This window comes from Anguilla anguilla, chromosome 7 (assembly GCF_013347855.1).
Source record: "Anguilla anguilla isolate fAngAng1 chromosome 7, fAngAng1.pri, whole genome shotgun sequence".
In the NCBI taxonomy this organism is placed as follows: Eukaryota; Metazoa; Chordata; class Actinopteri; order Anguilliformes; family Anguillidae; genus Anguilla; species Anguilla anguilla.
The window spans coordinates 8,886,141-8,899,014 of record NC_049207.1 but is presented as its reverse complement, the minus strand read 5'-3'; the positions used below and the strand labels follow the sequence as shown (position 1 = coordinate 8,899,014).

The 12,874-nt window shown below is 44.8% G+C and overlaps 1 protein-coding gene across 1 annotated transcript; it reads right to left on the bottom strand.

The window, feature by feature from the left end:
* Positions 1-54: 54 nt before the first annotated feature.
* copg2 (COPI coat complex subunit gamma 2) lies at positions 55-11,770 on the bottom strand. Its single transcript, XM_035424699.1, is given in 24 exon segments — positions 55-683; positions 685-695; positions 1,611-1,709; positions 1,981-2,119; positions 2,407-2,504; positions 2,815-3,126; positions 3,324-3,392; positions 4,489-4,614; positions 4,863-4,966; positions 5,336-5,411; positions 5,823-6,066; positions 6,201-6,296; positions 6,749-6,937; positions 7,323-7,390; positions 7,588-7,721; positions 8,049-8,206; positions 8,495-8,581; positions 8,791-8,883; positions 9,014-9,089; positions 9,307-9,386; positions 9,551-9,622; positions 9,954-10,034; positions 10,890-10,942; positions 11,638-11,770. Coding segments are annotated over 24 exon segments (2,622 nt in total). The 5' UTR covers positions 11,675-11,770; the 3' UTR covers positions 55-563.
* Positions 11,771-12,874: the final 1,104 nt, after the last annotated feature.

Here is a 12,874-nt window from a genome sequence, read left to right as displayed (position 1 = left end):
ATTTCACGTTATACCCACAGCAGTGGAGGAATAATTTTTAGTGTTGACACACTGTACAGGAAAAAAATATTTATTGAAGACAAACAGGACAGAACTGGATACAGAAACTTGTGCAGACAATTTCAGGAAAAGCGCCATGATGGAAAAAAAAAATGACATTATGCATGTAACATTCTGAAACAATAGCCAGCTATATCGGAAAGAAACCAGAATGAAAAAAGGTTACACGGGTGTAGCTCATCGAAATGGTATTTTGCCAATACAAGTAATTGTATAAGTGATTTATTACTGCAGTGGATGGCATTCAGATAAAGGTGACTTCACATTAACATGGCAAAACTCAAGACAACAGGCGCCGTTAAACCAAAGGCACACTTACACCTTGGTGATAGTACAGCAGAAGGGCATTTAAAAATACAGATATTTTTAAATAATTTTGCTTTTTGGATCATTTGAATAATTGAATGCATGACAGATGTTTATGAATATCATAACCACCTCAGAGGGGTTTTTTTTTTTTTTTTTAACTGGCGTTTGGCGGAATGTGCCGGATTTAACCGGATTTAACCGACAGAGGCGAGGATCACGTCCACGGCGGTCTCCTCTTGGCTCCGGACCGTCACCTGCATGGTCACCCCGTCGGCCAGGGCGAGGCGGGACCGCACCAGCAAGTCGTGGCCCCCCCCGGAACACGCCTGCACCGCAAGATTGACAGGTGTCAGTCATCCATCAAACTGAAGCGCCACAAACCAGAAAGCCCAGCAGAACCGTTCGGGAAAATTATGGCATTACTGACTAACAAACAGGACCCAAAACCCCGGAGTGCTCCTCTTCAGCTGGGCTCAACGATTGGTTCAATAATGAATGAATGATTCCATTTGGCTTCAGGGGAGCCCGTTTCTTAGACCCTGTTCTGCTGTGTTAGGAACAGCTCCTCATAATGGCCGTGTGGCTTCTGCAGCAGTTGCATCACCTCCAGGATGCAGCTTTGCCAACGGCGGTTGAAGTGGCTCATTTCATGGGCTGATGGGAAATGGCCATCCTTACCCGCTTCACATTAAGTAAACGGCGCAGGAAGTAAACTGCTTCACATTTTGTTGTGCTTAGTGGGAGAAAAACACTGGCTATTAAACAAAGGTTTAAAGCAGGGCGGGGGAAAAAACATCAAAATCACTAGACAACTACTACCAAGTCTTAATACGCAGAATGTTTTTCTAAGTGTTTGTGAATGAAAGCTTAATCTAATTTGTGGATATGCGAAATGATCCATTCTTTGGGGGGTGTTTCTTGGCATGCAGATTTCAGTCTGATCATAAAGTCACAGTTATGTAACCAACATATCAAACAGGAATTCCAGCAAAATTTAAAGTCCATTTCAAATAATCTTATGCACGGCTATCTTTAATTTTATTTGCATGATACAAATGTTATATCACCAAGGATCTCGGCATGGCAGCAGTGATGGACTGAAGCGATGCCATCATTTTTATGGTTGTTTGATAAGCCGACTTCAATACAGACAATGTGAATTTATTCAGGTAGGAAAGCAGAAAGTTCCCAAACCGAAGGGTGGGGAGAGGGGGGAGGTTTCGGGGGGATGAGGCTCTCACCTGCTAGGAACAGGACGTGGGAGTTCTTGTTTTCGGGGACCTTGTCCGATCGCTCGCATGGCTGCATGCCCAGGAAGCTGATTATGTTACCGACGGCCTCTGTGGGGTGAGGAGCCATAACAGTCACAACCACAACCTCCACAGAACCAAGCAAGCGAAACAGAGTATACATTTTACCCTCCTGAACACAGGTGAAATCATGTATAAAGAAGTATCCCATTAAAGGCATGATTCTGCTGATGGTGAAACATTCTGCAGCACAAACAAAACTGTAACCATGGCATTCATGGACATTCATAGATAGCTTTCACATTTTATCTTCCCTCCTCTGATCTCTTATCAAATCAAATAAAACTGCGTGGTGAGTTACCATCCAGAGTCCGGACAGACGAGAGGGCGAAGGTCTCCTCTTTCTCAAAGTCGTCTCCCACTTCGTCCCAGGCGGCGCCGAAGTTGGGCTTGAGAACCTTCTGGATGTGGTCTGCCACGGTCACCTCTAAGTCCTCCAGCTGGCAGGGGGCGCCAGAGAGCACGCATACAGGGCAATTTGGAGGGAAGGGGAAAGATTGAGAGGAAATTCAGTAAGCACCTGAAGGGAAACATTCATGCAGTGGCATACAGTACATGCCATGATACTGCCATTGTGGTTTACTGGCTTCACTTAGTTTAGACACTTCTTGCCGGTGAATAACATTTCTGGTACAGCAGAAACAGAATGCAATTATGTTGACCAAAATCAATCAGCCAATTAATGTGGTTGCACTAAAAGTGAGAAAAGGACGTCAGGACCACGTACCACATATTCGTCGTCGTAACCGTCATCGTCTGGCTCTCCCGTGTTGGGGTCACAGTCGCGGACTAAGTACTTCATAGTACAGCTGAACGTACAGGAGACTGAAAGGACACAAGGAAAGAGACGATTCCTCAGAGATATCTGCACCTCCTTGAATAAAAAATACACCCAAGTTCTTCCCCCATTTAAAGGGATTAACAAAATCGATCACCAAGCCATGCACGTACAAAACGGCAATAAGCAAAGCATCAACGCATTTCTCTGCAAGTGCTACTCCTGCAGGGCTCGATACAGCACTGCGGTGTTCCTGAATGTGTTCCGAAACGCCGCTGCGCGCGGTGCGAGCGGAGCGAGAGGACGCGGGGGGCCTGCGCGCGGTGCGAGCGGAGCGAGAGGACGCGGGGGGCCTACCCGCAGTGGGGTCGTCCTCGGGCAGCCGCACCAGGCTGTAGCAGGACCCCGGCTGGCTGTAGGGCAGGTTGGCGGCGGGGATGTACTGCACCACCTCGTAGGCCTCCGACGGCTCCATCTGCACCAGCACCTTCTGCAGCAGCTGGTCGTTGAGCGTGTTGGTGCAGTCGAACTGGAACACCATGTGGCCGGCGAAGGTGTGCTTGATGCAGCGCACCACGTACTCCGTCTCCGCCTCCGTCAGCTGCACGGGCTCCGAGGACTTGAAGAGGGGCCCCAGGCCCTGGAACTCCGGGATGGCCGCCAGTTGCTCTGCGATGCGGACGGGCGGGGAGGGAGACGGCGGTTCAGAAACACGGGTCGTAAAAAAAACCCGAAGCCCAATCAGGAGTAAAAATGAAACGGACGCTCTTTCGCTGCTGAACACGCGATTTCTGAACATCGCGGTCTTGCACTGAAAAGGTAGACTGGAATGATGGGGGGGGGGGGGGGGGGGGGGGGGGGCATACCTTGGTAAATGTCTTGCCGCGATGGTGTCAGCTTCTCTGGCAGCTTACTGGTGGCAACGGGTGCGATTTCTGAAATAAAGTAGAACAAACAGCAGAAATCTCATGAGATTATAAATAATTATTTTTATTGTTCTTTTAATACCTTCAAATTTTCATCTTAAAGGCACACTTAAAGGAAGGATTTTTAACCTTGCTGCAGTCTGCAGGCATTAACTTTAAGTAGCTCACAATGAACCTTTATAAACATTTCTTATTATTTATTTATTTTTTAAATCATCTCAAGGTTAGATGAGAGATTTGAGAAATCAAATGTACTTGGTGTTCTTTGGCCAGCTCTAAGCCTGAGGTGTCCTTGAATGCTCTCACACACAAGGCCACATTCTCCAGTGGAAATGTGAAAGTAGAACAGCAGATTCCACTGAGGGGAAACGATAACCAGTTCAACCTTAACAGCTGTGGATAAAGAGTACCCAGGACTGGCCTCTGATAACACAAGTGAAATATTTATTCCATGAGCCACATAAGCACCACCTGCTGGATGCATGACAACTCAAACCCCTTTTGTTGGGCTTAATTCTAAAATACTTGTTGACTCTTAAAAGAAAGCTAAGAAAAACCCAGACAGATTCATCATACTGAAAAAGTATGAACGGTGAAAAATATAACCAGCCATAAATGTACTTAAGATAAAAAACAAACCTAGCTGAAAACTGCACATTTGGATAGTTCAAAATAAAGTGCACTGCTACGTTCCTCCCAAAAGTCATGACACTGATATCAAGGCACAAAGCTAGCTGCTCAGTGTGCCTCATTTCAAAGGTGGTTTCTCAAACCAGACTAAAATAAGGCTGCTCAAACCGGACTAAAATAAGGTCACCAGACTAAGGAAGAGCAGACAATCTTTTTTTTCCAAAAATCTCTAATGCAGAGGTAACAGTAAAGCGAAAGACATCCACTGACAGAGCCGACCTATACGAGTTGAGACTGGGTCACAGTGGATGTCACACACACAAGCCTGCTGCAAGACGATTCGTTTCAGAACTTGTAAAACACCATAAATTTCACTCTGGAAAGCACTCCACAGCAGATGTCTGAAGTACCACTATTACCAACAAACATAGTGATTTGCACAGCCAGCCTTGCTGTACATCTCTAAAGGTATCACCTGTCTTCTGCTCTGTGATGGGTGTGGTTGCCAGGGGAACGGTCTTCATATCGAAGGGCTTTTCAGAAGGCTCCAGAGTGTACTGGTGGAGAGACTTCTCCAGACCAGGAACGGACACAGTCAAACCTGGAAGAACATGACAACAGCCATCAATTTACCCGGAGACCCATGACCGCGATTGTTAATTCTCTGAGAAATACTACAAAAGTCATTTCTCCACAGGCAAAAAATACAAAACAAAAACAAAACCCATCAACTACAACCAACACGTTCATCCCTGGAACTGCAATTCACTGAGAAATCCAGACACAATATGGTACTCGGCATATCCCATAAGTGTAATGAATTAGTCACTACGGTCTTAGCGGCTGTACCATTAAAGATGTAGGCTGCATTCAGGGCCTTCTGTTTCTGCTGCAGGACGTTCATGTAGAACGTGGCTCTGTCTCGAACCTCGTCGTCACTGTCCATCATGCACCTGCACGAAGGCACACGAGCCAGGACGTCAGTCACACCAGTACAGCTCTAGCACTCACGATTACAAACAACCAATCAGGATCTACAGTCAGACAAATAACCCAAACTCTCACCCCCCTCCATTTTACTCTACAGTAGAAAAAAATTACTTCACAACTATTCGACATCAAATCACCATAACAGGATGCCAGCAGCCTCTAAAGCAGTGCCACTCAACTCCAGGTCAGATCAGTGAAATCAGGTGGTGTAGTGCATGGTTGGCGTAAGCACCTGCAGACACTGCAGCCTACAGGACCTGGAGTTGGGTAGCGCTGTTCTAAAGTGTCAGTATTACCCCGCCCCCGTGTGATCATGTGAGGAGACCACGCACCTCTGCATCAGGACCAGCACACTGGGGAGGAGGTCATCGTTCTGCGCCCCAAACTTGGCCAGGGCGCTGACCGCAGCTGGATCGGGGAGAAGAAACAGGTCAATAACAAGCAGGGCACTAATAATAGGCAGGACACTGCCACTGGACCCATGAGCACGCTACCTAGCCTGAGCTGCTTCAGTATATATCCAGCTGTATAAATGGACATTATGGTCTTAATAAAAAAATGCAAAAAAAAAAAATTCTGGATAGGTCAGTCTGCAAAATGGCTGCAATATAATACAGATCATGTGTGAGATCATGTGACTGCCTACGTGCATGACCTCACACATAAGACTGCAGCAATTTGTAACACGACACCCAGTGACATCAGTCCAGCTCAAGCTCTTTTCAGGGATGACGTCACCCAAACAGTAAACAAATACGTGTTCTAATCGATGGATTGTGGCCGAGCTCACGGAGAGCAGCCATTGGCTGAGGTACTCACCGGCCCTGACGGCCTCGCTCTCCAGCACCACGCGGTTGAAGATGAAGCGGATGTACTTGGAGGGGCAGGGGGTGCGGGGGCCCTCCTTGCCCAGCAGGTGCAGGATCTTGGTGGCCAGCACGGTGTGCTCGCAGTCCTCGATGAACTCGCACAGGTGGGCCAGCCCCGTCTCCTTGCTGTCGGGGTTCTCCTCGATGATGCTGATGATGCAATCCACGATGGCCCGCTTGTACTCGAACCCGCCCTGTCACAGGAACACACAGACACGCAAACGCAAACGCACACACGTTAGGTTACTCTCTTCAGTGATGCAGGACATACAGGGCCGCTTGTGTCCAAACCCGCAGGGAACACACAGACGCCTGCACAGACACTCACATCGTCCCTCAGCATGTTGGAAAGGAAGTTCATCATGACGCTGTGCTTTCTGGGATACTTCTGGCAGAGGGCACTGATGGCCTGCACCACCACCACCTGCAAAACAGTCAAAAGCATGCATTTACACAACAAATCATTCAGCACATGTTGCCACAAGCTCTCTATTTCAAAGTAAGTCAAACAGTCAGATTAATCCTTTCAATAATTTGTTTCAGTAATGTTTTTTTTTTTTTCAAAAATCTAAGTCAGTGTTATAGAACTTTGCCAATTACCAGCAGTGATTGTTACAGCAGCATTAGAATGTCCTTCTAAGAACTTTTGTGATGTTAAACCTTAAAGGGTTAAACAATTTACTGAGATCAAACGTAACAAAATCTACTTGAAAATCTTCATTCCATTTTGTAGTACTCTTGATTTTAATTTCATCTCTTCTCTGTTGTTTGAAGTCCTAATTCAAGGTATAAACTGTGAATCTGTCAGGCGTGATGCTGTGAACTGATCAGAGCCACAGAGTGATGTATATGGGCCTGGACTGGCGATGGCGTCACCTTGAACTCGTCGGAGATCTCGGACACGAAGGAGGAGATCTGCTTCATGAGGCGGTCCACGCTGCTCTCGCTGCCCGTCTTCAGCAGGGTGGTGATGGCCAGCGTTGCGATGCTGCGGTTCGAGTCCGTGATCAGGTTCTCCAGGTCCAGGTTACAGGCCGTCACCGCCGAAGGGTGCTTCATCGCCACCTGGTGGAGACAAAGAGCACAACACACATTCAGAAAACTGGGGAGGGTTGCGTCGAGTACATAAGTGAATACAGGTGGTCGTGTTCACATCTAAAGGCTCTGGTGAAACTTATAAAAGGTCTGGTAAGGCCTGCCCTACGTTACTGACTGCCATTTGCCAGCTGAGAGACTTTTATGAAGAAGAAAAACTTTCAAATCATTCAAAAACCCAAAATTTACTAACCCACACAAATTCTGAAAGTGTTGACATCTGACGAAATTATTGTTAAATATCTTTAGTTGCATACATATGTCAGAGTAAACCTATATCATGCAGAAAGCCCAAACGGGGCTTAGCATCTTATTTCAAGCTCAGGTGCAGTTATTTGGGGGGTCGAGGTCGCACCTTGTTGAGGGTCCTGACCGCAGCGTATCGCAGGGCTGCTTTGGGGGAGCTGCAGAAGAGCTGAAGAACTGGACAGAAACACACACACAAACAGACATTCAGAATGTACACACGCCACCTGGACAGCACTTCTTAAATACTGTGCGTACACAAACACGCACAGGATACAATGTGGTATTTGATGTTGGGGTTCTGCTGTAACCCAAGCCCCTCTTCAGAGCCGCAGAAGAGACTTTTCGGGTGTGGTCCGGGACAGAGCGCTCACCCGAGACGGCGGGGGCGAGCTCGCGGGCGGTGCAGTTGGGCATGTGGACGATGGCGGACGCCGCTTCGTAAACCACCATCTCGTGCTTGTTCCTCAGGCAGCTCTCGATGAAGTCAAACAGGGGGCTGTCATGTCTGCAGACAGAGAAAGAGAGGGAGAGAGGGAGAGAGAGAGAGATCATCATCTCCACACACACCAACACACACACATTTTAATACTTTTATTCATGTACATATACAAAAGTAACATTAAAAGACATAAACAGCAGAGACACACAGTACATAATAATGACACGGGAACTTGCAAGTTCATTAGGGATATAGATAGCAGCACTGCCTCCAAATATGGCGGCTACCTATTATTGCTAACACGGAACAGTAACTTGCCAGCTGCTTTGCCCACGCGCACACGCGCACACGTACACATCCCCACTGCACAGACGGACACGCAGACGCACGCACCCGCCCTCGGTCTCCTCCAGAAGCCTGCTGGCGATGCGGATCAGCATGCAGTAGGCGAAGGGGGACTTGAGGCCCGACTTGGTGAACTTGTTCAGCATCTTGGACACGGCCAGGCGGTCGTTCTTCCGCAGGTGGTAGAGCAGACCCAGGGCGTGGTACTGCAGGACAGATCGGACACTCCCTTAAAATGTGATCTTTCACATTTACGAGAACACACACACACTTCTGAAGTGAAATATTGCTGGAGAAGATTTTATATGTTAAATTATTCAATTCGGAATTCAATGTGGACATCTGTTGCTCAGGTAAATACTGCATATAAGATACATTGTTATACAAGACATATTTTCAAAAGAATATTTGAAAATTCCAGAATAAGCCCACAAGCCTCTGTGGTTGTATTAATAGCATGCTACTGTTGATGGACAGCAGTTAGTCCCGCCCACCTGCACCATGATGTTGTCACTGGAAGCCGCTTCCTGTGCTTCGTTCACCCAGCGCTTCACGACGTCATAGCTCATCTTTACCATGTGCTGCACATACACACACCACACAGTCAGCTTTTCATAATCACATATTATATATATATATATATATTTTTTTTTTTAATTAAAGGATTTAACAGTTATCTTTTAAATATTTAAAAAACATCCATTTGATAAATTCTGACGCGTTTACTGAAGACAGCCGTAACTGATACTGCTTGTGAGACACAGAGCAGGGCTGGAACACTGAGACTGACCAGTGAGGAGACCAGAGCGGAGCTGGACACGCTGGGAACCTTGTCCACGATGGCCTGCTTCATGTAGCGCTCGATGGCCTGCAGCATGGTGGTCTGCAACAGGACAACATGAACATTAACGCACATTAGCCGCACTGCAGTATTATATGGGTATGTTAGCGAATGCCATGGACAAACTGGACACGCATAGAGAGAGAGAGAGAGAGTGTGTGACATCACTCACATCTGTGATTCTGCACAGGGCTCGGATCGCTGGGCCCCTGTACACATCCTCTTTGCCGGTCATGTCCTTGGTCAGGCTACAGACAAAGACAGACACATTCAATAAAGAACAGATGGGATCCAAGCTACATAAACTTTAGTACTGAAATGATAACATGATGCAAATACTATCTTAAATCATATTCACAACTATACATCCTGGCGCTTCAAATTGTCTTTAAATGCTAGTGGTACATGATGCTGGGATGCTGTAAAATGAAACGCTGACATCCCTGGACGCTTTTGCAAACTTACCTGCTGGTCACAATGATGACATCCTCGGAGATGTTGGCCATTTCCTTTATGGTCAGGTAGCACATTCTCCGCAGGGTTTGCTGTTAAGAGATTGTACGTACACATTCAGACCATTCAGGTCATGCCACATCCAGTAATGTTCACAAAGACAGTCTCAGCTTTTAAATTCACAAGCACAGAGCTCCTTCACAATATTAAGTGAGGTTACATATGTCTGGTAGGTAGTTATAAAATCTGCACTTACATCATTGGACTGGAAGAGCCTAGTCATGGCGAAGAAAGCCTCCGTCGCCTCTGTCGTCCCAAAATGTTCCCCCTGCAAGGAATGACAGAAAAAATTTAAATACACGATTCAGAACCAATGACAGATGGCACACTGGCATGCTGTAGGCACTCCATGCTTGGCAGAACAGGAGAGAAGTCCTAGATTCAAACTAATGCATACGGTCCAGTTAAGCAAAGGATTCTACATTTTCTCAATATAAGAACATCTTCCAGTTTTTAAACTGAACATGAAACATAAATAATTTAGTAATGTTAAATGCAGGGCAACGTGTACTGGGATCAAATTTAATCTGGCCCTACAAATAAAAAAAAATGAGGGAAAAAATGTAATACACACACACACACTGTGAAGTGCACTGTACCTGGTTGAGCAAGTAAATGATCTTGGTGAGGATGTGGAGGCATCTTCGAGGATTGATGGGTGTCTCATTGAAGATCCGAGCCTTTGCGTAGGACAGATCACATCAAAGAATTTAAACTAATAATTCTGACCTCCAGAAAAACAGACAGCCACAGATCTTTTATTTTTTTTCCCCCATGTGGAATCAATTACGATTTTGCCTTTTTTGTAATAAAATCTGAATTACTCCCTGACCATTCCTATAAGCATACAACATTGTGCAATGCTTAGTCTGGATTTGACAACGGTTTCCCAGGTCAATGATACTGATACTGTGCACGTTTCCTGTTCTTTAAAGCACTTTGCTTGGTCCATACACTGTATGCAGGTTCAGCGAACATTGCAGGACAGCTGTTCTGACGGCTGCAGCTTCTGAAGGTTTTTATGAGTTTTTTCTGTGGGCTCTCCGGCCAATAAATTACTTAAATTAAGCATTTAATTTCTGAAACACACAGAAAAGTAGCAGAAACGGTGGCCAACCAGGAAGAAATGTACAATAATTATCAGTGAATCCGCTAGCAACCTACTGCTAAGGACTTTAGCAGCACAAAAACAACAGGAAACACTTTGTGAACTCGCCAACAACACCTACTGTGGCCACATTGTGTTGCCGGCTTTAGCTTTCAGCTTAGCTGGCTGACCTGTGACTGATACTACACTTGCTTTTGGGAGTCAGCAGCAAATAGGATTCTTTCTTTCCACCTATATAGCCTATTACCTTAAAGTGGTATGAGACTTATTCAAAAGCAACAACCATGTGTTTCCTTCCTGTGTAGTACATTATATATATGTGGGGGGGTCTTTGGAAGGCAGAACACGTCACGTTCAACTTTACACTTAGAAGTTAGCCTGGCAACATTGTGGGTCACACACAATCACTTTATCATGCAGTCATTACCTCTTGGAGGACAGCGCTCTTCTCCAAGTGCTGGAAGGGGTTCGAACCACTTCCTACAACGGACAAATAATCTTAATAAACCAGCAGTTATCGACCAAAACACAGCGAAACAACCCTGGTAAAGAAAATACTTTACGTATTCAACTAGAAACACATATCAATGATGTCAATTAGTCTAACGTTATAGGAATACATTTGAACGGTGAATGCACCAAAACCAGCTAGCTAACTGGCTATCTAGCCAGCTAGACAACCTAACTAAACTCTTTCCGAAATAACTTTATTGTGATATAGCTAATAAGCAGTTGGCTTACAGTTAGCTGGGCTGCGTAATTCATTCTAAAAGAACGTCTGTTTGGTTTAATTCACAAAGATTTCTGCCAGTTAACATCGTAAGTAATCTAACTTAGCTAGGGAGCTATTAGCTAATGCAAAGAACTGACTGATAGTTGACATGACTGTTCCTAAGTCATGGTCTCCAGCTAACTATTTGTATATGAATGATGTTGCAAAATAAAACATGTTGTCACATTTGCAAATCAATTAACCAGCTATACGAATTAACCAAGACCTACGTGTCCCTACTGTCCAGGATTAATTTGCTAGCTAGCTAGCCTGCTAACATTATATGAGGCCTGCAATATCTCTTCCTGGACTGAATTAATACAGTCTTTCACTATGCGGTTCACTACAGACTTGCCTTATTTAATCTACAGCAGTGGTTTCTGGCTCAAAAATAATATCTTACCAGATTCTTCGTCCTTCTTGTCAAATTTCTTTATCATTGTTGCGACTAGTTTTCCTCAGCAATCGTTTGCACCGCTTCACCAAAAAACATAGGAACTCCACGTCGACGGAAATGACGTCAAGGGCCACGTTACAGATTTTGCGAAAATGAGTTGCAGTGATCTCCCGTGACTGTAGAGGCAGCAGTGAGGGTATGTCTGCAGGCCTACGTTGCTGTTCACGGTGCTGAAATCCACACCCCCATACGATCTATTTTAACTGCAAATAAACCATGAATTAGTTTAAATGTCTAAATGTCACTGTATCAGAAATACATATTTTAGCAGGAAGTGATGAAAAGGTACCAGAATCGGCAAAGCAAAACTCAAATAGAAAAAATATTGTATATTCGCAAGGTGTACTTGTGTAAGCGAACTCTTAACAGGTACTAGGGTATTGACAACAAGGCACAGAAAATGCGGTGCTGTCTGCCGCACGTTTCGTCCACAGACTTCATCAGGCTGAATAACACACGATGGTCATTAGTGAACACATTAGCAGTTAGTCAGTGTTAGGGTTGAGGCAAGTTTGGAGTTGTGTTTAGAAACTTGTAATAGTTATGGCAAATCGTATTCGTTGATTTTGGATTATCCCGTTTTTTTTTTTTTTTTGTTTCATTTCTTTTTATTACTCAATAAAATACGGTTCCCTCTCGTGGTCAAATTAAAGTAGTCGAATAATGGTATGTTGCTTTCTATCTATTGAAATATTGATAAGGCAACCTTTATTCAGAGAAATAATTGGTCCTTGTGGTCATCCGTAGAAATCGTTTTGGCACGAGCATACCCCTTTGAATTCAGCAATGATGATGCAGGCAATCATAACTTGTGACATGTACCATGATACCACATGGTTCAGTGGGGTAATTATACTTTTATAATGGGCAAACTAGCCGTTCCAAATCTTCTGGAGTTAATTTAATTTAACTCAGGCATTGTGGGGAATGTTTATGTGATTTAACCATTATGAAAAAAACTTTAAAAACCATATTTAATTATCGAACTGTAGATTGTGTTTTCTGTCCTGACACTTACCTGCCAGGATAGATGGAGCTGTTAAAAATATTAATTTATCTGAGAGCCGTTTTCATGGAGAACCTTAGGTGAAGTCACTTAAGTGTCTCTGTCTGGATTTGAACCTACGTTCTTATTCAGAGTTAATGAAATAACTATTTTTGTTGATGTTGTTGTTGTTGTGCT